The 25,274-nt window shown below is 46.0% G+C and overlaps 1 protein-coding gene across 1 annotated transcript in view; it reads right to left on the reverse strand.

The window, feature by feature from the left end:
• Window positions 1-402: 402 nt before the first annotated feature.
• CSTPP1 (centriolar satellite-associated tubulin polyglutamylase complex regulator 1) overlaps window positions 403-25,274 on the reverse strand; it is a 90,054-nt gene continuing 65,182 nt past the window's right edge. The window contains exons 4-9 of the mRNA XM_069858126.1: window positions 17,724-17,808; window positions 12,315-12,400; window positions 9,591-9,786; window positions 7,777-7,886; window positions 1,110-1,173; window positions 403-598 (exon numbers count right to left, since the gene is read on the reverse strand). Of these exons, the coding sequence (XP_069714227.1) occupies window positions 418-598; window positions 1,110-1,173; window positions 7,777-7,886; window positions 9,591-9,786; window positions 12,315-12,400; window positions 17,724-17,808 (722 nt within the window). The 3' untranslated portion in view covers window positions 403-417. The remainder of the gene's footprint in view (window positions 599-1,109; window positions 1,174-7,776; window positions 7,887-9,590; window positions 9,787-12,314; window positions 12,401-17,723; window positions 17,809-25,274) is intronic.

The following is a 25,274-nucleotide window of genomic DNA, read 5'->3' on the forward strand; positions in this document are numbered from 1 at the left end:
GTCTGAACACAGGTATACAACAAAACACTAGCAAGCGGCCTCCACGAGCGCTCCCACTGCTCCAGCACCTGCTGAACCGCGAGGGAGAGCCCCGGTGAGGGAATACCCGGCTGTTTCCAAGTGGAGGCTGACCTAGCATCTGCTGATTTGTCTTGCTTGCCAGCAGAGGGCAGCGTAACTATGCAGCTGGAAATAGCTTCTGCAGGGGAGCTACTCCTGCACGAATTTGGAGCTAGGGAAAACGCAATTCTTCCTGCGAAGAGATGAGTGGACCTGGCACTGGGGGCTGGCACAGCTGCAGACACACTGGTGGTGTGGACAGAACACACTGTCAGAGAAGATGCTTTGGGAGGAAGTGCTGTTCCTCCAGTGTTCTGGAGAAACCCAAGGTGGGAATCGTGCCCACCCTCATAACCTTCAGTTTTCAGAGGAGTCTGTCTCTTCATTGGAGCCTTCACTCTCAGTATCCATTTTTCGCCAGTGGTGTAGAGGTTTCCACGGAGAGTTAATCCTTGGTGAGTTACGGACAGGCAAATTAGGTGTGTCCCCAGTGGAGCTGGTGGGACCAGAGATGGAAAGTCCTGAAACCTGAGCTACCCTGAAAGAGAAAAAGATAAATGCTAGGCAGCCTAACTTGTCATCTCCAATGTCACCAGAGCAGTTTTGGAGTGAACCTGGGAGGAAGTCTTAGAGCTAGCACAGGGATGGAAAGATATTCATGGTACAGAGAAGGAACACCTTGCCCTAGTACCTACTGGACTCGCTTCCTGTTTAAACAGGTGTTTCTTCTAGGCCGAGCCTGTGTCTTCCAGCACTCCTAGTCTGCACCATCCAAACAAATTTCCCTGTTCACTAGAAACTGCTGCTTCCTCTAGATCCCTCTTTGAGGAACACGTTTTCCCTTCTGTTTCTGAAGCTTGCTCTAAGGCTTTTGTTAGGTGCAACCAAGGCATCCCAAAGAAAAGAGGCCCTCTCTGCTCAGGCTGCTCTGTTAGCTCCTCTACTGCTTTATAGCAGAACAACAGAACAGGGACAGTACTTCTTGTAAAGACTCGGTGTGCTACCTTTAATTTCTTGCTTTACCTCCTACTTTAGGCAACCCCACTTACAATTTTTCAAGTTCCTGATCCATGGCAGGATCCAGAAACAAGTCTCCTTTATCTGGCAAAGCCCCTGGAAAAAATAAACAAAGAAAAGGAGAGTTAGGCTGTTAATTGTTAAAGATAAGCGCTCAAGCCATAGCTGCATCCAGAATCTGTCCTGGAAGAAAGAAAAGACTTTTCCTTAATTTTCTTAATTTTCCTAAATTGGATAGGTGGACTGTTTGGTGGGTAAGGAATTGGTTGGATGGTCACATCTTCGTCAGTGATACAGACAGCAAGATCAAGTGCACCCTCAGTAGGTTTACAGATGACTCCAAACTGAGTGGTACAGCTGCCACACTGGAAGGACACAGTGTCATCCAGATGGACCCGGACAAGCCGGAGAAGTGGGCCTGTGAGAACCTCATAAGGTTCAACAAGGGCAAGGGCAAGGTCCTATGCCTGGGTCAGGGCAATCTACAGTTTCAATACAGGATGGGGGATGATGTGATTGAGAGCTGCCCTGTGGAAAAGGACTTGGGGTTGCTGGTTGATAAGAAGCTTGACCTGAGCCAGCAATGTGCACTTGCAGCCCAGAACGCCAACTGTATCCTTGATGTATGAAAAAAAGAGTGGCCAGCAGGTTGAGGGAGGTGATTCTGCCCCTCTATTCCTCTCTTGTGAGAACCCAGTGGAGTATTGTGTCCAGTTCTGGAATCCTCAACATAAAAAGGACATGAAGCTGTTGGAACGGTTCCGGAGGAGGGCTACAAGTGTGATCAGAAGGGCTGGAGCACCTCCCATATGAGGACAGGCTGAGAGAGTTGGGGTTATTCAGCCTGGAGAAGAGAAGGCTCTGGGGAGATCCTATAGCGACCTTCCAGTACCTGAAGGGGGCGCACAAAATTGCTGGGGAGGGACAAGGATTGGGGGGGAATGGCTTTAAACTGGAAGGGGGAAGATTTAGATTAGATGTTAGGAGGAGGTTCTTTATGATGAGAGTAACGAGGAACAGGTTGCCCAGGGAAGCTGTGGCTGCCTCTTCCCTGGAGGTGTTCAAGGCCAGGTTGGATGGGGGCTTGGGCAGCCTGGTCTGGTGGGAGGTGTCCCTGCCCATGGCAGGGAGGTTGGAACTGGATGGTCTTTAAGGTCCCTTCCAACCCAAACCATTCTATGATTCCATTCATTAGGCAAAACTACTGAGTACTGACTGTCATAGGACAGTCTGTCAGCTTCAGGCCTCTGCTAATTGCCCTGTGTAGTCACCAGTCCCAGATCCTATCAGAGCAATAGATATGTTGTTGTCTGTGCCCCAGCCTGAAGCCAGGGAAGTCAGGCCTGACTCTGTGCACATTAAGTGTACAGAAGTAAACGTGGACAGAGTGTGCTCTAGCATTGCTTGCTGTCTTGGTGACAGCATGAAGGGCTGGGCCATTACTTGGGCACCCTCTCTCAGCAAAACTCAGCATGCTCCTTTTCATGTTTGAAATCCTATTCAGGATGAAGGGCATGGGTTTAGTTCAGGAGTGGAGCAGCTGGTTGATCGTCCTTGTCATTCTCTGAGAGGACACCAGGACCTCAAGAAGAGCCCCAAAAGGAATCATAGAATCACCAGGTTGGAAGAGACCACTTGGATCATCAAGTCCAACCATTCCTATCTGCCACTAAACCATGTCCCTGAGCACCTCATCCACCCATCTTTTAAATACCTCCAGGAATGGTGATTCAACCACCTCTCTGGGCAGCCTGTGCCAGTGCCCAATGACCCTTTCCGTGAAAAATTTTTTTCTGATGTTCAGCCTGAACCTCCCTTGGCACAGCTTGAGGCCATTACCCCTTGTCCTGTCCCCTGTCACTTGGGAGAAGAGGCCAGCACCCTCCTCTCTACAACCGCCTTTCAGGTAGTTGTAGAGAGCAATGAGGTCTCCCCTCAGCCTCCTCTTCTCCAGGCTAAACAACCCCAGTTCCCTCAGCTGCTCCTCGTAAGACTTGTTCTCCAGCCCCTTCACCAGCTTTGTTGCTCTTCTCTGGACTCGCTCCAGAGCCTCAACATCCTTCTTGTGGTGAGGGGTCCAGAACTGAACACAGGATTCGAGGAGCGGTCTCACCAGTGCCGAGTACAGAGGGAGAATAACCTCCCTGGACCTGCTGGTCACACCGTTTTTGATACAAGCCAAGATGCCATTGGCCTTCTTGGCCACCTGGTCACACTGCTGGCCCATGTTCAGTCGGCTGTCCACCAACAGCCCCAGGTCCCTCTCCTTCAGGCAGCTTTCTAGCCAGACTTCTCCTAGTCTGTAGCACTGCACAGGGTTGTTGTGCCCCAAGTGCAGGACCCAGCTTTGGCATTGTTGAACCTCATCCCATTGGTCTCAGCCTAGCAGATCCCTTTGCAGAGCCTCCCTACCCTCCAGCAGATCGACACTTCCACCCAGCTTAGTATCATCCACAAACTTGCTAAGGGTGCACTCAATGCCTTCATCCAGGTCGTTGATAAAGACATTGAACAGGGCTGGACCCAGCACTGAGCCCTGGGGAACCCCACTTGTCACTGGCCTCCAGCTGGAGTTAACTCCATTTACCACCGCTCTCTGGGCCCGGCCATCTAACCAGTTTTCCAGCCAGGAGAGTGTGCGCCTCTCCAGGCCAGAGGCTGACAGTTTCCGAAGCAGAATGCTGTGAGAAACTGTGTCAAAGGCTTTACTGAAGTCCAGGAAGACCACATCCACAGCCTTTCCCTCATCCAGTAAGTGGGTCACCTTGTCATAGAAAGCAATCGGGTTAGTTTGGCAGGACCTGCCTTTCATGAACCCATGTTGACTGGGCCTCATCACCTGGTTCTCTTGCCTGTGCTGATAGCACTCAAGATCACCTGTTCCATGATTTTTCCCTGGCACTGAGGTCAGATTGACAGGCCTTGTAGTTTCCTGGATCCTCCCTGCGACCCTTCTTGTAGATGGGTACAACATCAGCCAGCCTCCAGTCCAGTGGGACTTCCCCAGTCTTCCAGGACTGTTGGAAGATGATGGAAAGGGGTTTGGCAAGCACATCTGCCAGCTCCTTTAATACCCTTGGATGGATCCCATCTGGCCCCATAGACTTGTGGGTGTCTAGCTGGGCAAGCAAGTCTCTAACCACCTCCTCTTGGATCATGGGAGCTTTTTGTTCTGCTCCTCTTGCTCATGAGGATGTACACAGGGAACAACTTTCCTTACTATTAAAGACCGAAGCAAAGAAAGCATTAAGTACCTCAGCCTTGCCCTCATCCTTTGTCACAGTTGTTCCCTTTGCATCCAGTAACAACTGAATATCCTCCCTGGTCCTCCTTTTACTATTGATGTATTTGAAGAAAGATTTTTTTTTTATTCTCTTCCACAGAATTGGCCAGTTTGAGTTCTAGTTTGGCTTTAGCCCTCCTGATTTTTCTTCTGCATGATCTCACTTCATCCCTGCAGTCCTCCCGAGATGCCTGCCCCTTCTTCCAAACACGGAAGACTGAGTTTTTAGGAAATCTCTCCTTCCCAAATCTGTAACAAACTGCAGCTTGTGCAGGGCTGCTGGGTGGGTGACCAGCCAGCACAGAGATGACAGCAATTCCTCCCACAGCCCGGATAGTGCCACTGCACACTAGTGAAAATACACTTCGTAATCCATGCCAACAGTGCAGTGAGAAGTGCTCTTGTTTTTCAGAGGACCAGGGTGCTACACTCAGTGTCTTGGGGAAGGGTCTTTGTACACCCTGTGGGGACACAAATCTGGTTTCTGGCCCTGGAACCTTGAAGGACGGGTTGGAGAGCCACCTGCCTCACACAGGCAAGCTGGCAGAAGTCATCAAAAATGTAGCAATGAGCAGATAAAAATTAGAACCAGATCAGACCAGAACCCAGCTCCCCTGTTTCTTCCAGTTCTGGTCTTCCCTTCCTGCAAATGAACAGGAAAGCTTGGCACTGCAACACAGTGTCAGGAGGTCCAGTGAAGTGCTGTAGCCTGCTCCCTTTCATGGGCTCAATTAGAAGTATAAGCAACTAAAGCTTAACTTGTTTCTGTATTTGCAGAATGCACAGTGAGGTCTCTAGGGCACAAGAATTACTTGGGAGAATCAGTGAAAGGATTCATGAGTCAACATTGACACTAGAGTTAGGCTGCAGATTCCAGCCTGCCTGATAAACTCATCAGTGCTCCACCAGCCTGAACGAACCACTCTAATCCCTACCCCAGTTCCTCAAGGGGAGCTGCTGGCTTTGTGAGACCAGAGAGAAGGCAAGCATCCTGACCAAAAGCTCCTTTGCCAGAAACTGCCCTCGCTGAAGTCCTTTGGGGAGCTTGTGATCCCCTACAGACTGAAGACTATTGAAATCACCCTTCAGGAGAGATTAAAAGACACCAGCAAAAGAATTCTCCTTTCCTTGCCAAACTGCTAGCACCTGTCAGACTTGCGGCTGCTGCCCCTCCTCTGTGAAAGGCCTCGGTAGGAGGCTGGCAGGGGCCAGGGGATGAGCCGACATTAATGGAAACAAAAATCCGTACACTTTATAGATAGCACAATGGAAGCCATGGGCAGGATTTGTTTTTTTCTTCTGTTCCTCTGTTTCCTTTCCACTTGACTAGGAGTGGATTTCGTAAAGCAAAGGGAAAAAAAAATTTTGCTTGCTGCAACCCAGGCATCACCTTCCCCAGTGAATACGCTGCTTCCTAAGCCTGTTTGCAAAGGGGATTGCAGGACTGTATTTATGCACCTTTGATATATAATCTCCGTGTTGCTGGGTAAGCAGCCCTGCCCCAGAGGAGAATTAGCAGCTTAAATAGTTTGCTGTAAGAAGGGGCTCAGCCAGGGAGGGGACACTTTTATCCTACTATGATACACACCTGTGCAAAAGAACAAGCCCTCAGGCAAAGTTCACCTTTTCACTGTGGTTTGTCTTTGTAATATCAGGACTGGCAAATACTTAAGCCTAGAAGTAGAGGGCAAGGACATAGACCCAAAGACAGAGAAAGCCTACCCTTACTGGCCAGGTGAACTGCTGAGTGGAGATGAGTGCAGGTGAGTGAGCATGTCCAGAGAAGAGCAACGAAGCTGGTGAAGGGGCAGGAGAACAAGTCTTGCGCGATGCGGCTGAGAGAGCTGGGGTTGTTTAGCCTGGAGAAGAGGAGGCTGAGGGGAGACCTCATTGCTCTCTACAACTACCTGAAAGGAGGTTGTAGAGAGGAGGGTGCTGGCCTCTTCTCCCAAGTGACAGGGGATAGGACAGGAGGGAATGGCCTCAAGCTCTGCCAGGGGAGGTTCAGGCTTGACATCAGGAAAAAAATTTTCATGGAAAGGGTCATTGGGCACTGGCACAGGCTGCCCAGAGAGGTGGTTGAATCACCTTCCCTTGAGGTGTTTAGAGGATGGGTGGATGAGGTGCTGAGGGGCATGGTTTAGTGATTGATAGGAATGGCTGGACTCGATGATCCCGTGGGTCTTTTCCAGCCTAATGATTCTGTGATTCTGTGAGTGTTTGGGCCTCACACATTTAAACATACATCCTGGATACAGCCTTATCAAACACAAAAAGCCGTTTCTGTCCCCCTTTGCAAGGTAGAGCACAAGCAAGGCATACAGGGGTGACACGGAATTGTGCATCTGAATTATGTATGGATTACATACTCCCCTTTGCAAATGCAACACTTCGCTTCCTTCCTTTTGAACAATATTGACCAGCACAATGTGGAAACAAGCAATGAGATGCTGCCTGGTAATCATTGAATCATAGAATGGATTGGGTTGGAAGGGACCTTAAAGATCATCCAGTTCCAATCTCCCTGCCATGGGCAGGGACACCTCCCACCAGACCAGGCTGCCAAACGCCCCATCCAACCCGGCCTTGAACACCTCCAGGGATGGGGCAGTTACAGCTTCCCTGGGCAACCTGTGCCAGTGCCTCACCACCCTCATGGTGAAGAAATTCCTCCATATGTCTAGCCTGAATCTGCCCCTCTCCAGTTTATAGCCATCCCTCCTCATCCTATCACTACAGCCTTTGTAAAATGACCCTCCCCAGCTTTCTAGCAGCCCCTTCAGTTACCGGAAGGTTGCTATAAGGTCTCCTGGGAGCCTTCTCTTCTCCAAGTCTCTCAGCCTGTCCTCGTATGGGAGGTGCTCCAGCCATCTAATCATCCTTGTAGCCCTCCTCTGGACCCATTCCAACGCTTCCATATCCTACTTACGTTGAGGATTCCAGAACTGGACACAGTGCTCCAGATAAGGTCTCACAAGAGAAGAATAGAGGGGCAGAATCCCCTTCCTTGATCTGCTGGCCATGATTCTTTTGCTGCAGCCCAGGATACATTTGGCCTTCTGGGCTGTGAGCGCAGCAGTCAACTACCTTACTTGTCTCCTGACTACCTCTGCCCAACCTTTGTAGCTAAACATGTTAAAATGACAGTTCAGCAAAAATGATCAGCTATTGAAGAGGTAGAACATTGCTACCTTGGGACTGCATTTCATATCTAATTTTATTCTTGAAGAAGCTCCACAACTCCAAGGAGACAGTAATGTGCAGTGTTACGTTTTAAAGATTAAGCCATCAACAAAAAGATGAAAAAAATTGCCTTGCTTTCTTCCTGACAGTGGAAGGGCATAATTACAAAGGAAATTCCACAGAAATGCAGAATGACTGAAAATCTAGAGCTGTACCACTCACAAGAGTCTTACCTAGGGCTCTGTTGATCCTCTGATCTTTTGCAAGTGCCATAAGGAATCCATAGAAAGTCAGTCTCTGTGCGCTACTCAACATTTCCTTCACAAGAGCAGAAGGTGGACAGCTAGGAAAAGAGACAAAGAGGTCATCTTGTCTTTTAAGTGGTCTTTTTTTTTAGCCCCAAGACCCAGCTCAAACTGGAGAAAAAGCTTTTTACCTGTTCTAACACTGTCGAGTTGCCCTAACTCACTTTAAAACAAATAGTTACCAGCTTGCTTATTTAGCATCACACCTGCTCCTCATTTGCTAAGCAAGATTTTTGAGCTAGGATACATCCCTCAGAGCAGTCTTACCTGTGAATTCCAAGGACAGGTAGAAAAGCCTAGATTCACACAGAGGCATAGGTATTCTAACTCTTAGCATATTCTTTAAAAAATCAGCTGGGAAGTCCTTTCTTTTAGAACTCTTAGAACCTTCCTGAGGGTTGTTGTCACCCTTTTATCAATGATAGTCATCCAAAGGGCAGGAAAACCTTTCCAATGATAGACTAAATATGTCAGAAAACAATATTTAGGTGGGGACTAAATTCACATGTCTCCTTCCTCTATATCCACCTTAACGCCTGGCCCTAACTTCTAAGCAATATCATCATAGTGATTCTTGCTCTTGCATAATACTCCTTAAGGGATTTCATGCAAAATAAAACTGCCTCATAAATCATAGAATGGTTTGTGTTGGAAGGGACTTTAATGATCATCCAGTTCCAACCCCCCTGCCATGGGCAGGGGCGCCTTCCACTAGACCAGGTTGCTCAAAGGCCCATCCAACTCGGTCTTGAACACATTCAGAGATGAGGCATACATGTATCCACTTCCTCCATAAAGAGGTGCTGAATACTTTGTGATGTAGCTGCACCCCTTGATGATGATCCCTCAGGCAAAGGTGGTTACCAAAGTCTGTCTGAGTGTCAAGCTACTGGATGAAAAGCTGGGAATGGCTCCCCCTCACACTGCTGCACAGAGCCTGATCTACCAAAAGGGTTCACAGTGTCCTTCCCATCTGAAGCTTTCAGGACATACAGGAACGTAGAGTTTCTGTTATTTAAAAGAACAAAACAACCCAACATCTCCATGCTTAGCTATCTATATTACCAAACAGGAGTTCAGCAGTAATTTTGTGGATCACAAATTTCATTCAGGCACCTAAAGCAGGAATCAGATGGACCTGATGTCCCAAGTCTTTTTGTAGATCTAGCCCGTGGCCTTTTAGCAGTGCATATGCTCACTACCTGCAAGAAGAAAGTGTGTATCAAAGCTATACAATAAGATCTGGTATTGCTCCATTCTCTGCTAAACTAAGGCTAATCTAGTACCTAGGATCTGTAACTAGAGACCAGCTCCATCACGGGCTCAGGTACAGACTAGCAGTCTGACCTTGTCTGATACTAAGGCTTCATCCACTCCAATGTGTCTTTCCTATGCTTCCCAAGCACCCAAGAACACACCTGAAATTGTTTATCTCCTCTAGTTAACTCATGATGGTGGATGGACCTCTCCTTGATGAAAGTGAGAATGTAAAAGTGAGAAAGAGACCCAAATCAATCAATTACTTCAAGAATCGGCTCAAATCCCATGTTTCTTAGGTCCATGAAATTGTTTCTTCTTTGGTTAAAGTGGTTCAGTTATCATCTCTCCCTTCGTACTTTTCCAATGAGATCTATTTGGGAGTCACAGTTCGTTCAGAGACCTATATTTCTTTACAGCTCCAACCTTACAAAGTGTCTCTAAAGACACAGACTTCAATTCTCTGTTTTGGACTCCATTCTTACCTGTATTTTGATCTGTCACACAAGGACTCTAGGCACTGGAAGAAGAGAGATGCCTCTACCCCATCAAGTGGGCTGCAGTCACTTGGGGGTTGGCGCTGCCGATGCTGCCCAGAAGATGATGTTGGCACAATCACAGTATTTGGATTCTTACCAGCCAGTAGGTCTTGGTAAATGGCAGCCACACTTTCCAAGAACTCTGAAGAAAACAGAAAGTAACTTAAAACTCAGGGCAATAGTCAGCAAAGCATCCTCCTAACCTACCAGATCTGGGATTCGTTAGAACTGTCATTCCCTGCTCTGTGTTGCACATAGTACCAACAGGAAATAAGCATAACACTAGGGCATCCCACATATTCACATCAGCTATCACCCAGGCACAAACAGCCATTTCCATATCGGTTTCTGGGTTTTTCCTGTCAGGATGATTATGAGAGGCCATTCACTCTGGGATGACTCTTCTCAAGGCAACAGAGGCTAGCTAGCACATGGATAAAACAGCAGAGTGTGAAAGTGAACGTCAAACACAAAACTAATTTGCAAAGTCTAAAAAGTTTTTCTTCTCTGTCTCTTGTCACTAATTAAGAACTCATCCAAGTAGGGAACAAACTATATGGAACTGCAACAGGAAAGGGAGCAAGTTAGTCAGGGCTCCAGGCTGTATCCCAGCTTGTCTCTGTGCTGCTCCAAAGTAAATATAACATGAGATCTAGAGGAAGGGCCAGGGCAGGTCAGGGCTAGAGCTGGCAGAAAGTCTCTCCCCAGGCTCCTCATACTACCCACTGTTTACTGCAAGAGTCTAATTTTAAACAAGTTTGTTTATGGATGTGGTCAGCAGTTTACAAATCTAGATTCCACTTGGAGCAGTTTGCATGTGTGTGGGTTGGTGGGAGAGCGTATGACAGGCTGTGTGTGTGCACTGTGCCTGGGTGAACAGGACAGGGACGGGACGTTGGAGTGTGTGTACATAAGGGCAGCCTTGTGTAGACTTTAGTGGCATTTAAGTCCCAAGTGAATGGAAGTGTAATGCTGTGCATGAGGTGGGTGGAGAGGAGAGGCAGGATATCATTGGGCCCTGAGGCTGTGCTGAGGTTCTGCAGCTTAGTGGAAATATTTGTTATATCAGAGAAAAACTTGCCAAATGCATTTTCTGTCCCCAGCTAAAGCCTGGTTCTGCTCAAACCAAAATCACCATTTTGAACTCTTTTTTTTTTTTTTTATTAGTTGCCATGGATAATGTGATATACACAGGGGAGTTGCAGAGGAAGTATATACAGAGAAGTACTGAGAAAAAGAGATTTTTTTTTTTTAATTTGGCATAGCAGCTGACTCTTAACTGCTAGAAAGATGGGATCTGGCAGGTTGGATCAGATCAGCAGGCCACCCAAGTCTCCTCTCTGACCATAGACTGTGCTCCACCACAGTTTCTAGCCAGTGTCTCCTGATATCCAAACCTGGCCCTTTTTTTTCTGGTCAAGGCCAATTGTGAGCTACGTCCAACAGAGGGAGCTATTTAAGTGTGAGTGGCCAGAAATCAAGCCAGCTTTTCCTTCAGAAAGTGCTCTGTGCCCGAAGATGAGTTAAGCGGCACCCTAGTAGTCTCCAGTGATTTGGAGCATATCTGATTTCAATAAAGGAAATGTTTCCCTCTATTTTCCCACTTTAGCAGTTCCCTGAATGAGAGTTTCCTTTCCTCAACCACCTTTTAGGGAGGGTAAGACAAACAGGCCAATGTATTTTAAAGCAGCCGCTCTGTACAGAACGAGCACCTGTAAATACTTATCCAAGTTTATCCTCCTTGTCTCCTGAACTACAATTTTAAAATACATGGGTATTTTTATAGATGCAAATGTGTGGGTGAACATATGTAAAGATACACAGATAAAAACTAACATGATTTCATTTGTACTTTTCCTGTCGAGAATTTTATACGTACCACCCCATCCAGATAAAATTTTGACTGGGGGAAAATGGTGGAATACCAAAATGACCAACAACATGAAGAAGGTAGATGGGGATTAACTGTTGGCTTTTTTGTTCCAACTAAGGGCTCTCAAAGCAAACGAGAGGTCGTTCTTCAAGGGGCAGGTGGCAGACCTGTGCGACTCCTTGACAAAAGGTGGTGTGAAGGTTACAAGTTTATGTGATTTCGAAAGGAGGCTGGAGAAGTTCTTGGGAGAGGAGTCCACTGGGGTTTCCTAAACCCATGGCAACTATACCTAGTTCAGAAATGCTTTAAGCATTTAACCAACTTATAGTTGGGCAAGTATTAGGGGGAAGAACTGTATCCATTTGTCTAGTTCCTTTACCTCTCAAGGTACCACCTGCTGGTGTGCTTTTCTTATTTTGTCTCCAGCAGGGACCAATACTTTAGAGGTAAAAAATGCTGCATTAAGGAAAGGAAAAAAAAGGTGCCTAGAAAATATTAATTGTTAGGTAAAGATAAAGCTCGAAATTTATATCTCAAGGCTAAGGCAGACGTGTGTAAGTCATAACAGTTACAGGCACCTTGTTATTCACAAAAAATTGGAACCTCCTTTTGAAGCCTCCTAATCTTTTGGCATCAGTCATGCCTTTCATCAGCAGATTCCATATATTTCTATATATTCTATATATTTCCTGTGAAAACCCATATCCTTCCAAGTTTCAAAAATGTGCAGGGACTGGGGAGCTGTAAAGTTGTAATGCTGCCCTCACAGGTGAAGCCAGCAGCTTCCCAGCACTTACCTGAGTAGTAGAACTGAATCTGGAAAGCAAACAGGAAATCAGAAAAAGACATCAGGCAATCCATAGCATCATCCATCAGCACAATCCTAGGATAAGATGAAAGAAACAGTTTAGCATTGACAAAAGAACCAAAGTCTGTAACCAGGAACTCCAGAGCTAGAGAAAGTGCAGCTAGGGAGCTACGCGCAACTGAGGATTGCTAGTGGTTTAGCGCAGTACAAGAGGTTGGGAGAGAGGAATAGGAACACCCACTGCTGCATGGATATGGACACCCTAATATCAAGTGAAAGCAGCTTAAGAACCTGCAGTGAGGAGAAGATTCTGAATGTCAATGCTATGACACTCTTTAGCTACAGCATGAACAGAGTAGTGTGTCATGGATGTCAATCATTCAAAGCCTGGTGGACACAAGGGAACAAACACTGGCATAAAAAATGCGAGGCTGGCTCACATGGCGATAAAAAAGTAACTGTGCTACAGACGAGACAGGTAGATGAGTATTAAACTAGTGTAAGCGGAGTGAGACTTACATTATTCCTCTGTATATCAGAATTCATCAAACTGACATATTTTCAGGTTCATAAGGATAACAGATATTAATTCTCAATCTATACTCAAACAAACTCCACTTGACTACAGAGGAAGTGATATTGCCCCAATAATCAGCTTTCTAACTATGCACTGTGAACATCTTAGCCTCCTTTCCCAATGCATGAATGGCTCCCTTTTTATATCTATCAGGGCCATTATTTGACTATCAAAACAGCTTTCACAGAAAATATAGACTACTTGGGCCAGGGAAACCATCTCCTTTCTCTCTGCTAAGCATGCAGGGAGCTAAATGCATCCCTATTTTGAAGCATACTTCATGAATATGGGAAGCATCAGCCACAGGTCATAAAGGGGAAGTGACAGCACAGTCCAACTCTCATTTTCAGGAAAAATCTCTGGATTTCAGAAATAAGTTTGGGCAAAAACATTCATAACAGTGAAAGCAAAACTAATGCTGTGGTCACTGCCACTACATAAGGATGAAAATGTCAGTCTCCGAAGTGGGTAAAATGAAACTTGGGTGATCAATGGCAACTGAGACTGGAAAACAGAAGGAAACACTATGCTTTGATGGGAAAAAAACGAAGTATTCATATGATGCTAAAGAAAGGTAACTGGTACTTCTTTTCAACTGTGTGCAGATCTACTGACCCTTCACAGTCAGCAGCTGGTATATCATGCGATGTGAGAAGGATTATCAATTCATTATAGCCAAAGTACAGGTCACCTACTAGGTTCTTTTTCATCACGGAACCAAACACAATCCACAGACCAACTCCTGCAGCATTGATGGTCTAAACGCATTGCTGGAAAAACACTATTCTGTCTCATGTAAAAGACTCCAGGGAGATGTGTGGGAGGCTGACCTAGAAGAGTTACAGGATCTTGCAAGACTTCCCTGCCACTCAGACCAGTTCTGTTCACTGTGGCAAAATCAAACATGTAGAGCAGCTTGAATTAATTATCTCAAAGAAGAAAGGCTGGGGCTAAGAGGATCCCCAGGAGAAAAGCCAGTATTTAAAACAAAACCCTTTGAAGACGTCAAAGTGCTTCTGATTTATTTATTATGTTCCAGAAGCCTCCTCCTCCTCCTGTCTAAAGAAGCAGTAGCTTCAGTTCTTAATTCTCACTAATAAGCACATTACTGAGTTTGTCAGTGGCCACATCAAGGAAACAGCTTTGAAGCTGGCAGGCAGAGTGTCTTCATCTCTTAGGTAATGCTGCTCAGGCACTGGTGTTTCCAACCACTATATAAGCATTGGAAATGCAATGGGCCACATCGCTGATGAGCTGCACTCCCTCCTTTGACATGATGGTCTGTCTCCCAGATACCCTCAAAGCACAAACTCTGAAGCTTTTCCCAGTGCATTTCTGCACGCTGGAGATGCAGGAGAACCAAAAGTGGAAAGCTTTTTACATATCTGTCATGCAGAAAAACAATATTGTATCACCTTCATGATAATCAGCTCATTTCACTTCTTAAATCTAAAGCTATGGTCCACAGCTATGCTCTGCAGAATCAAGTCCCAGTCTCTTACTTAGAGGACAGCATGAGAAAGTAGGCAGAGATCTGAGAATCTGCTAGACATTTCTTGCTCTCAGGATGGCTGCACAGCACATACGTGACGGAGAAGCATATAAATAGAAGCAGGTGCATTCTGGTGCTGGGTTACTGACTCCACTTGGCCCAGGAGTCTGTACTCCGGAAATACTGAGAAGTCTTTAAATCCAATACGATCATTTATGAGGAGATTGACTGCAGCTGGCTATTTCCCTACACAGCCAGCTGACTGAACATTCAGGGAAGCTGGGAGAGCATCATATACAACATACCTGCTGACTGAACATTCAGGGAAGCTGGGAGAGCATCGTATACAACATACCTGCATCTTTTCCCTGAAATATCTGTCAAGGAGAGAATTCTAGTTATGGACTGTAACCCAGGCAGCAGGACCAAAACTGAGGATGAAATATGGAAGTTTGAACTGAAGCTCAAGAGAGGTCATCAGGTAGCTGATATTTTAAGGGGTTCTTTATTCATTCTTTTTTGCCCAAATTAGACTTCAAGCACTCAGGGGCACAGACTAATTTACAAAGCTAGCAGTCAGAACACAATGAATAATGCAAATTAAGGAGAAACTTTGTAAAGGACTGAAGAAAGATGCCTACACTTCAGGGACTTTGGTAAAGGGTGTAGTGGTCTTTCAAAGTTCAAGCTGGTTTGGCTTGCAGGAAAGCCTTGCTACTGTGCCAGTGGGGAAACTTTATGATCTACTAATTGTGGTTAAAATCTCAGAAACCCAGACTAGACAGGATGTCCCCAGGACAACTCTAGACCAGGCAAGTTGAAAGGAGTTATACTTTTTACTGTTCTCTGATAGCGTTAACGGCTAACTGACAGTATCTGTTTTCAGGCCAGGCTGGCTCAAGTGAGTCTTTGGGGACTTGGTTTGTTTACTGACACGTGGAGGCAAAAATCAGTAGAATATACAAAAAGGGCAAGATCTGCACCCTCAGGCAGTCTTTTAACAACAGGGGTACAGACTTGCAAGCCCCATTTCCATTTACACTGATCAGTGCAACATGAGTTCCCACAGTACACAGAAAAGCACAGGAGCTGTGAACTACTCAGCTCTTGCCACTCAAATGCAGGCAGTAAATTCCCAGTGTTCCTATTAGAAAAGTCAGTGCTGAGGTACAGATCTTAAAATCATGGCACTAAACCAGAAAAATACCTTAATTTTCTGTCCTTTTGCAACTTCAAGATTCAGAAAGCGAAAAGTTGTCTCTGAAGAGCAAAGGTATCTGTATAAATTTCCAGCCTGGTTATTCTATGATTCTAATGGCTACAACCCTTTGAACAAAAAAGCACCCAAGAAGTTTCACAGACACAGATGGTCTGGTTCTTTTTTGGTATGACTTCTGCATTTGTGTGGTACCAGGAACATTAAAACGGGTATCTCTGGTGTCATCTGAATAAAACCTATATTGTCGTGGCCTCTGTTCTTCTGCTCTGACATTTCTTGGTCTTACTCCCAGTGTTTTTTATCAGTGCACAGGAACAGCTCCTGGAGGACTGGAGTGCACCATACTGTGAGATCATCTCAGTCATGCAGCACTGAGACTACAATTACAACTGCTCCCTTCCTGTGAGCACCAATAATTACACAGGTTCTGGCTGTATCAGTGAATGCTGTGACTACTCCTTCTGCTACTTTATTTAATACCTTTCCCAAGCAAATTAGCAACAAAATTGTTGGGAGTGTGCAGGTTTGCATGTGACATTCATGCTTTTCAAGGACTCATTCAACTGATGCTGGAAGACAGCCTGCAGAGTTCACCTTTCTAACTGGCAGAGACCAAGGAGAACAATGGGAAGTGTAGACCAGAAAAAGGACAAGAGAGTGAGCAACAGTTGGACGGAAAGAGAAAGATGGTTTAGAAATATGACAAGTTTTATTGGAATTGTTCAACTAGATCAGCTTGTAACAGAATAATAGCAATGTCTAAGAACATCTCTAGCCAGCCAAAAGTAGGAGTGAGGTCATCCCCACCTGAGCCTGGGTGCCTCTGACAGAAATCTCATTTCTGTCCACCACCTGCTCCCAAAGCCAGCTTTTCTGTCTCTATGGCACACACACAACAGTGCAGCAGGCCCCTGAATGGGGCCTCTAGTTTACAACAGCCTTGTGGATTAAATTCTTTGACACAAACATCATAGCATGTGTAGATATGCTCTTCTTTCATGCACCATCACAAAGTCCTGCTAAGCTCAGCTGGGACCCTGTGAAATACACACCAGTGAAAGGGACTGGTGCTTGTGCACCTCCATGAAAGAAAGCAGCAGCTATGTCCCTGCTACAGGCTTAGCATTCTTTCTTAGTCTGGTGTTGGAGGCCAAACAACTGTACTCTGTGGAGCCCAAAGGCCCACTGAGGAGACAGAGTGAAAAGTGGGCTCAACTTTTAGTTTTAATTGAATCAACACAGCTTTAACCACAGTTCAATCTGAATAGCAGCACATAGGAGCCATGGAAGAATTCAGAGAATCAGCCAAGTGGAAGTAGTAGCAGATGGATCCTGTTCCCAAATGTCATATCTAGGCCTGTGAAGAAAGTTAAATTTCCATGCCCTCTCTGCTGAGATGGCTAGGAATGACAGCATTTATTCAGTAACCTTGCTGTGATTGTATCTATGTGTGTGTGCGCGCGCACGTGCACTCCTATTGAGATCTGAGCTGACCCCCCCCCCCCCAATAGATGCATATGCCTTATTGCATTTGCACTATCAGGTAGTTAATAAACAACTGCCTGGGCTGGCCTGGAACCAGCAAGCACTATCAGTAAAAAAGTCCCATATCACACTATCAGTGCCCTGAGCCATCTATCTGCTTTAGGCTTTGTCTAGCTTAAAATAAATTTTCTAATAGATTAGCTACCATGTAGTAATGTCCTATAAAACACTGGGAATCCTTTAGAGGTCAGTACCTTTTAAACATGATCAACTATAGGAAGCTGGGGCAAGGGGGAACACATTCTAAAGATGGTAAATGGTATTAGAAATGGAGTTTAAAATCATGTCAGTTAAAAACACATTGGCTAACATTCTTTTATATGCAACTCATCTTCTGAATGGAGAGCCAGCAGCAGCATTCCGCACTATTTCAGCCTCTGTATATCCTAAATATACACTTTCTCATTGCAAGAAAAACACCTTGTTCTCCACCTCAAAACATGGTATCTCTTTTCCCAAAAATCTTAAAAGCTGCAGGTCCCTGTCCGTACCTTTACCTGCAGATCTAGTTTCTAAGTCTGTGTGTAGGACTGATCCTGCCTTAAAAGAGAGGATGAGGACCCACCTTGCTGCTTTCTCAGTGAGTTGCATCGGGAAATCAGGGCAGAGCAGCTGAAGAAGGCAGTGGTATTCCTGTGCTGTCAGCAAATCTGCAGGAAAAAATAGGTGAGAACATTGTAATTCTTTTATAGGCAGATCCCTCTCCTTGCTTCCTCTAGGAAAAAACCCTCATATTTCCTTATACTCTCAATTCAAGTAGACTGGGTAGTAACAACAATCTAACTGCTCCCTGGGTCTTCAGAGCTGGTCTCTTCAGATGGAGTTTCCAGCAAAGACCATCATAAAGAGGCCTGATAAAGGGGAAATACTATTGAAGGGGCTCCTGCAGAGAAACTGGTAACAGGTAGTGATTCAGTGAGAAAAATAAGTAAGCAAAACATAGCAGTTTCAAGTAAGAACAAAGTTTGGTTTGACTTGAATATAACAATGTGGAAAAAGGAATAATTTCAAAGTTGCTTAAATTTGCTGAAGTTCATTGGCATGGTAACATTCACCACAATACGCCTGAAAACCATCCACAGAATATCTGGCAGCAGTAACAAAGGCAAGCAAGAGTTTTGGGTTGTGTATGGAAGGCTACAGAGCATAAACCACAGACGTTATTACTTTGGCATTCGGTAAGGCAGCTGGATGATCTCTCTTGGAATAATGTGCACAGATCTGGTCACTGTATTATAGGAAGCACAGAATAAAGATCCAAAAAACACAAGAAAACCAATCAAATGATTCATGTTTTAGAGAGCAGCTTTGTGAAAGCCTGGTTAAGAAAGTCCTCTGCGGTTCAGGAGGAGAAGTCTAAAAGAGGTGACTCTTAGGGAAGCTTATAGGATCCCAAGGGAATGGAAACATACTGATGTGAAAAAGCTCTACATGATTGTATGTTCATAGTCCAAAAGGCTGTGGACTGGATTTTAGGAGAAGACTAGCTGAACAGCACCAATTTTGCAGTACTTCTATATACAGAAGAATGCAAAGTATGGAAGAAAGTGCCAGGGGTGGAAGTAGAGCCGAGCAGTAGTCAGGGAGGGGGTCCAAAGGGCACAGGCATTAGGATTAAGGGTACAGTACATTAGTTCTTTTGCCACGGACGCATCTTAGCCTTCCTTAGGCTCATATCCAAATAATCAACCTTGTCCCTGGTGATAGCCACAACTTCTCGAAGCCTGGCAGTCTGAGAAAAGTGAGAGAAATGGAAAGTCCTATGCCTTTGTCAGATGTTTCAAGAGGCAGGTATGCAGTATTAAAGGGACGTTTCACTGTGACATCCAAGCCCACTAAATTCACATTTTCAATGCTGACTAAAGAAATACTACAGGAGGACTATAGCCAAAATCAAGTTTTTCTGTATCTACATTATTAGCCAGGGAAGCAGAGGAGAGAGTGCTACTATTTTTCTCTCCAGCTCAGGAAACCCTATAGCTGAAAAACACTGTTGTCACACTCTTTAACATCCATTACAGACAGTCTCTGGAGTACTATACTTTGCACTGCTCTTGGGAGTTCTATTTAATAAAGCACCTTAGGTTTAGGGTGATTTTGCTCTGTCTGGAAAAGCCAGCTCCCCAGTCAAAAATCTGCTCTAACACAAGGAAGTCCCAGTCTGTGCAGAACTACAATACCATTGCAGGGGTTTGTGCAACCTCTTCTACTGTAGGGATAGTTACATCAGAATCTCTCTCCTTCCAGAATTTGAATGCTGAGGTTAATTAAATCTCTGTGACTGCACTGAAATTACAGATGCCTGGGAGAATAATGAGGGCAGTGTAACTTTTTTGTATTGTCATTTCTTACTAAAACAAAAATCAGAGTCTGCTCTCTATTGCAGATACTCCCTTGGTCCTTCAGTCACTGCATTGCTGAGCTTGGATTAATGCTGGTATCCAGTGGAATGGTGGGGTTTCCTCACGCAGTGTTAGCTAATCAGTTCTTTGAATGTCATCAAGGAAAGTACCACCAAGTTTTACATATAACTGCAAAAGGATATGATTGAAAAAGTTCCAGTTATCATAAGCAGGAAGATGCATATTTTTAGCTGAATTCTCAGTGTATTAATTCTCTTTTGTGACACTATACAGAGGAAAGAACAGTTACCTCAGAGGGTAACTGGGGCCTCTGCAAGCATTAGTTTTGAGGCATAGAGATCTCTCACCTGGTGGAAATAACATACTTTTAAAACTTTACACTGTCTTCTTCTCCTCCATCTTCATAATAAGTCACAGCATCCATCACAAAACAAAATAGAGCAAAAACAGAAATCTGCCTCAGAAGACTTTGGGAAAGGGCGGCAGAGATCCTCTCCAACCAGCACATCAGAGGGTGAAGTTCATTGTCAACAAAAGTGGAGTTAATTGCAGTTTCAGTCTTTGACCAAATGGTCTATCTGGATGGGAACTGCACAAAAAGCTATAGTGGTATAGAGAAGTTTCTTCTTCTTTAAAGAAATAAGCCCTTTGCTTCTTATGCCTGGAGAGACAGTATGAAGTTAGTCACTGAAGTACATAGGCAGACTCTTTTATACCATAACACAAGTCAGCCTGTGGACACCCCAGGTACCTGACCAATAAATCATATTGATTTCTCAGACTACACATGGGTACCTATCACACAGGAACAGGGATCACCACAGACCTTAAGATGTGTCTAGAGTTTGCTGTGATGACTGTTTTCCTATTCACTACAGCAAGGTCAGTGAAGACCATGCAGAAAATTACATTTGCCCATGCACCATATTGTCTGCCAAGAGCTGCTTGTAATAAACAAGGGCAGATTTGGTGCATGACCACATTGCTCCTTCCTGTCTCCAGGCCACAGCTGAGTAAATAGTGTTCAGTGTTGCATGATGAAGAAAGAAAGAAAAGAAGGCTGGTACCAGTCAGAATGAGTGAAAACTTGAATCCACAACTGCTAGTTTGGTTGCCACCACAAATTACTACATCTCAAGTTCCAGTTACAAATGAAGCAAATCACTGAGAGTTTAAAGCTGACCCCAGAGCACAGGGCAGTGAGCTATATGCACTCTACCATGCTCTTGCAGTGGAACAACCTTGGACATACCGGGTGTTTGAGGATGGACAGAGAGATTGCAATCTGCACTTTGCTCTTCTACTGCAAAGCAGCTAATAACAAATTCCAAAGTGATTTTAAAACAGCAGTACACAAAGACGGAGCTGGAAAGCTTAATAAAATAAGTACAGAAAGTAAGTGGTATGGCTAGCATTACACAGGAAGTACGTTAACTGTTCAGTCATAATTTTTGCTGTGCTGCTATTCAAACTCCTGCCCATCCTGTACTGCTGCTATCATGCCACTAGCAAAATCCTGACTTCCCCACAGATCTCACTGTCTGTGAGTAATTTATTGTCTTTTAATGCCTGAGGAAGACTCTTTCTTATGTTTCAGAGGCACAGCGGAGAAGGAAGTTTGTTCATGTGGTACCATGTTAGAAAACAAACACCGCTTTCTGGATAAAAATGGCCTACTTTTGGAAAACATGAAGGCAGCTGCTTCGTATGTCCCTGGCTTTTAAAACACATTGTTTTTACCAGCTTCATTTCTGGTTTGTATGTGGCTGGCAAGATGGCACCTAACCCAAAGGGAGTCAAACTCTAGGAATGCAAAATGATGTGTATAAACTGTCAGTCTCACTGCTGTCAGTGTTGTGAGCAAAGTGCAGACACACCGGAGCTACTTTTAAACTAGTTATCTTTCCTACCAACAGCAGCCTGGAGCTCAGTAAAGGCTGTAAAATCTACCCAGGAAGCCAATAAACATTTAGGGCTTAGCCTGAATTGCTGTCATTGCTGCTGATTCTAGGCTGCTTTCAGCACAAGAAGTAGCTATCTACAATGCTGTCACAATACTGTGACAGCTATAAATACACCTGAAGCAGTAGGGGAATATTTTCTGCAGTTAGTGTATGAAATCTGCCCTCAGAGGTCACACTGGTAACTTCCCAGAAACACACAGATTGCCTTGATGAATATACATTTAAGTTCCCAATTCCCATCATCTTTTACGCACAACCACTATCCAAGCAGGCTGGAGTCCTGGGGAACGTAACTATCCCCTCTGGATTATGGTAGGGGACATAATTTCCACAGGTTGCTTTTCTACCACAGGTGAAGTCATTCGAGAGTCATAAAGTCACAGAATCACAGAATCACAGAATAACCAGGTTGGAAGAGACCCACCGGATCATTGAGTCCAACCGTTCCCATCAAACACTAAACCATATCCCTCAGCACCTCATCCACCCGTGCCTTAAACACCTCCAGGGAAGGTGACTCAACCACCTCCCTGGGCAGCCTGTTCCAGTGCCCAATGACCCTTTCTGTAAAGAATTTTTTCCTAACGTCTAGCCTAAACCTTCCCTGGCGGAGCTTGAGGCCATTCCCTCTTGTCCTGTCCCCTGTCACTTGGAAGAAGAGGCCAGCACCCTCCTCTCTACAACATCCTTTCAGGTAGTTGTAGAGAGCAATGAGGTCTCCCCTCAGCCTCCTCTTCTCCAGGCTAAACAACCCCAGCTCTCTCAGCCGCTCCTCATAAGGCCTGTTCTCCAGCCCCTTCACCAGCTTTGTTGCTCTTCTCTGGACTCACTCCAGAGCCTCAACATCCTTCTTGTGGTGAGGGGCCCAGAACTGAACACAGGATTCGAGGAGCGGTCTCACCAGTGCCGAGTACAGAGGGAGAATAACCTCCCTGGACCTGCTGGTCACGCCGTTTCTGATCCAAGCCAAGATGCCATTGGCCTTCTTGGCCACCTGGGCACACTGCTGGCTCATATTCAGTCGGTTATCAACCAACACACCCAGGTCCCTCTCCTCCAGGCAGCTTTCTAGACAGACTTCTCCTAGTCTGTAGCACTGCATAGGGTTGTTGTGCCCCAAGTGCAGGACCCGGCATTTGGCCTTGTTAAACCTCATGCCATTGGACTCTGCCCAGCGGTCCAGCCTGTCCAGATCCCTTTGCAGAGCCTCCCTACCCTCCAGCAGATCGACACTTCCACCCAGCTTAGTGTCGCCCGCAAACTTGCTAAGGGTGCACTCAATGCCTTCATCCAGGTCGTTGATGAAGACATTGAACAGGGCTGGACCCAGCACTGAGCCCTGGGGAACCCCACTTGTCACTGGCCTCCAGCTGGATTTCACACCATTTACCACCACTCTCTGGGCCCGGCCCTCCAACCAGTTTTCCAACCAGGAGAGTGTGCGCCTGTCCAGGCCAGAGGCTGACAGTTTCCGAAGCAGAATGCTGTGAGAAACTGTGTCAAAGGCTTTGCTGAAGTCCAGGAAGACCACATCCACAGCCTTTCCCTCATCCAGCAGTCGAGTCACTTTGTCATAGAAGGCGATCAGGTTAGTTTGGCAAGACCTGCCTTTCGTGAACCTGTGTTGACTGGGCCTGATCGCCCGGTTTTCTTGCATGTGCTTCATGATAGCACTCCAGATCACCTGCTCCATGACTTTCCCTGGCACTGAGGTCAGACTGGCAGGCCTGTAGTTTCCTGGGTCCTCCCTCTGACCCTTCCTGTAGATGGGCACAACATTAGCTAATCTCTAGTCCAGTGGAACTTCCCCAGTCTTCCAGGACTGTTGGAAGATGATGGAAAGGGGTTTGGCCAGCACATCCCCCAGCTCCTTCAGTACCCTAGGGTGAATCCTGTCCGGCCCCATAGACTTGTGGCTGCCCAGTGGGGCTAGCAAGGCTCTGACCACCTCCTCTTGGATCACGGGAGCCTCATTATGCTCCTCTAGCTCCTGGGTTTGTACACAGACGGAACGACCCTCCTTACAACTAAAGACTGAGGCAAAGAAGGCATTAAGTACCTCAGCCTTTTCCTCATCCCCTGTTACTGTTGTTCCTTCTGTGTCCAATAGGGACTGTATGGTCTCCCTAGTCCGCCTTTTATTATTTATATATTTATAGAAAGATTTTTTGTTATCTTTCACTGACTTGTCCAATCCAATTTCTAGCTGAGCCTTAGCCCTTCTGATTTTTTCCCTACACAATCTCACTTCCCTCCTGTAGTCCACCCAAGAGGCCTGTCCCTTCTTCCAGAGCCCATAAACATTTCTCTTCTTCTTGATATCCCTCAAGATCTCTCTATTCAACCAAGCTGGCTTTCTCCCCTGCCGGCTTTTTTTCCGGACCACGGGGATGGCTTTCTCCTGAGCTGCTAGGACCACCCTTTTGAAGAGCTCCCAGCCCTCCTGGGCTCCCTTGCCCTTGAGTACTGTCTCCCATGAGACTTCACCAACCAGCCTTCTGAAGAGATCAAAGTCTGCCCTCTGGAAATTTAATGCTACTGTCTTGCTAACCACCCTCTTCACTTCACCTAGAACAGAAAATTTTATCATCTCATGGTCGCTTAGTCCTAGGCGTCCACCTACCGCCACATCCCCTACAAGGCCTTCTCTGTTCACCAACAGCAGGTCCAGGAGGGCACCCTCCCTTGTTGGTTCATTCACCAGCTGTGCAAGGAAGTTGTCTCCCACGCACTCCAGGAACCTCCTAGACTGCTTCCTTTCTGCTGTGTTGTACACCCAGCAGATATCAGGCAGATTGAAGTCTCCCACAAGAATGAGAGGCATTGAGCTAGAGATTGACCGCAGCTGTTTATAGAAGAGCTCATCAGCTGCTTCTCCTTGGTTGGGTGGTCTGTAACAGACTCCCATCACAAAATCTACCTTCTGGTGGGCTCCTCTGATTTTGACCCCCAGGCACTCAACCTCCTGATGGCCACAATCCATCTCAATGGAGTCCAAGTCCTCCCTTACAAAGAGGGCTACCCCGCCTCCTCTCCTACCCTTCCTGTCCCGCCTGAAAAGCTTATACCCCACCATAGCCGCACTCCAGTTATATGAGTCGTCCCACCACGTTTCCGTGATGGCAACGACATCATAGGCCCCTTGCCCTACGACAGCTTCCAGCTCTTCCTTCTTATTTCCCATGCTGCGTGCATTGGTGTAAATGCACTTCAGCTGAGCTGCCGAGCCTTCAGCCCTCCTAGAGGGAACAGGGTTCGTTCCCAACTGCCTGGTAACTGGAGTAGTTAACACCAGAGTGCCTGCATCTCCCTTAACACCCCGAGGTGTGTTCTCCCCCACTTTTTGTGTGGTGAGGTACTGGTGGTCCTCACCCGTGCACCCTCTCCCAATCACCAATTCCCCACGTCCAGGCTCGTTCCTGTCTAGCCTGGACTCAACCCCCTCCCCCTTCACATCTAGTTTAAAGCTCGATTTATGAACTTGGCTAGGTTTCTAGCAAGGGCTTTAGCCCCCCTAGGAGACCCATGTGTCCCGCCCTTAGTGAGAAAGCCTGGGGGTGCGTGAGCCCCCCCATGATCAAAAAAGCCAAAGCCCCTCTCCTCGCACCAGGCTCGGAGCCAGGTATTAATTGAATTCTTCATCCTGGCTTCCCGCTCCTCTCTATTTAGCATTGGGATGGAGCAGAATACTACTTGTGCCCCAGAGCCCTCCATCATTCTCCCAATTGCCTTGAAGCCATTCTTGATGGCTTTGGCCTTTTTGTTTGTTAGGTCGTCATTACCAGTTTG

The sequence above is a fragment of the Phaenicophaeus curvirostris genome, chromosome 5 (assembly GCF_032191515.1).
Source record: "Phaenicophaeus curvirostris isolate KB17595 chromosome 5, BPBGC_Pcur_1.0, whole genome shotgun sequence".
In the NCBI taxonomy this organism is placed as follows: Eukaryota; Metazoa; Chordata; class Aves; order Cuculiformes; family Cuculidae; genus Phaenicophaeus; species Phaenicophaeus curvirostris.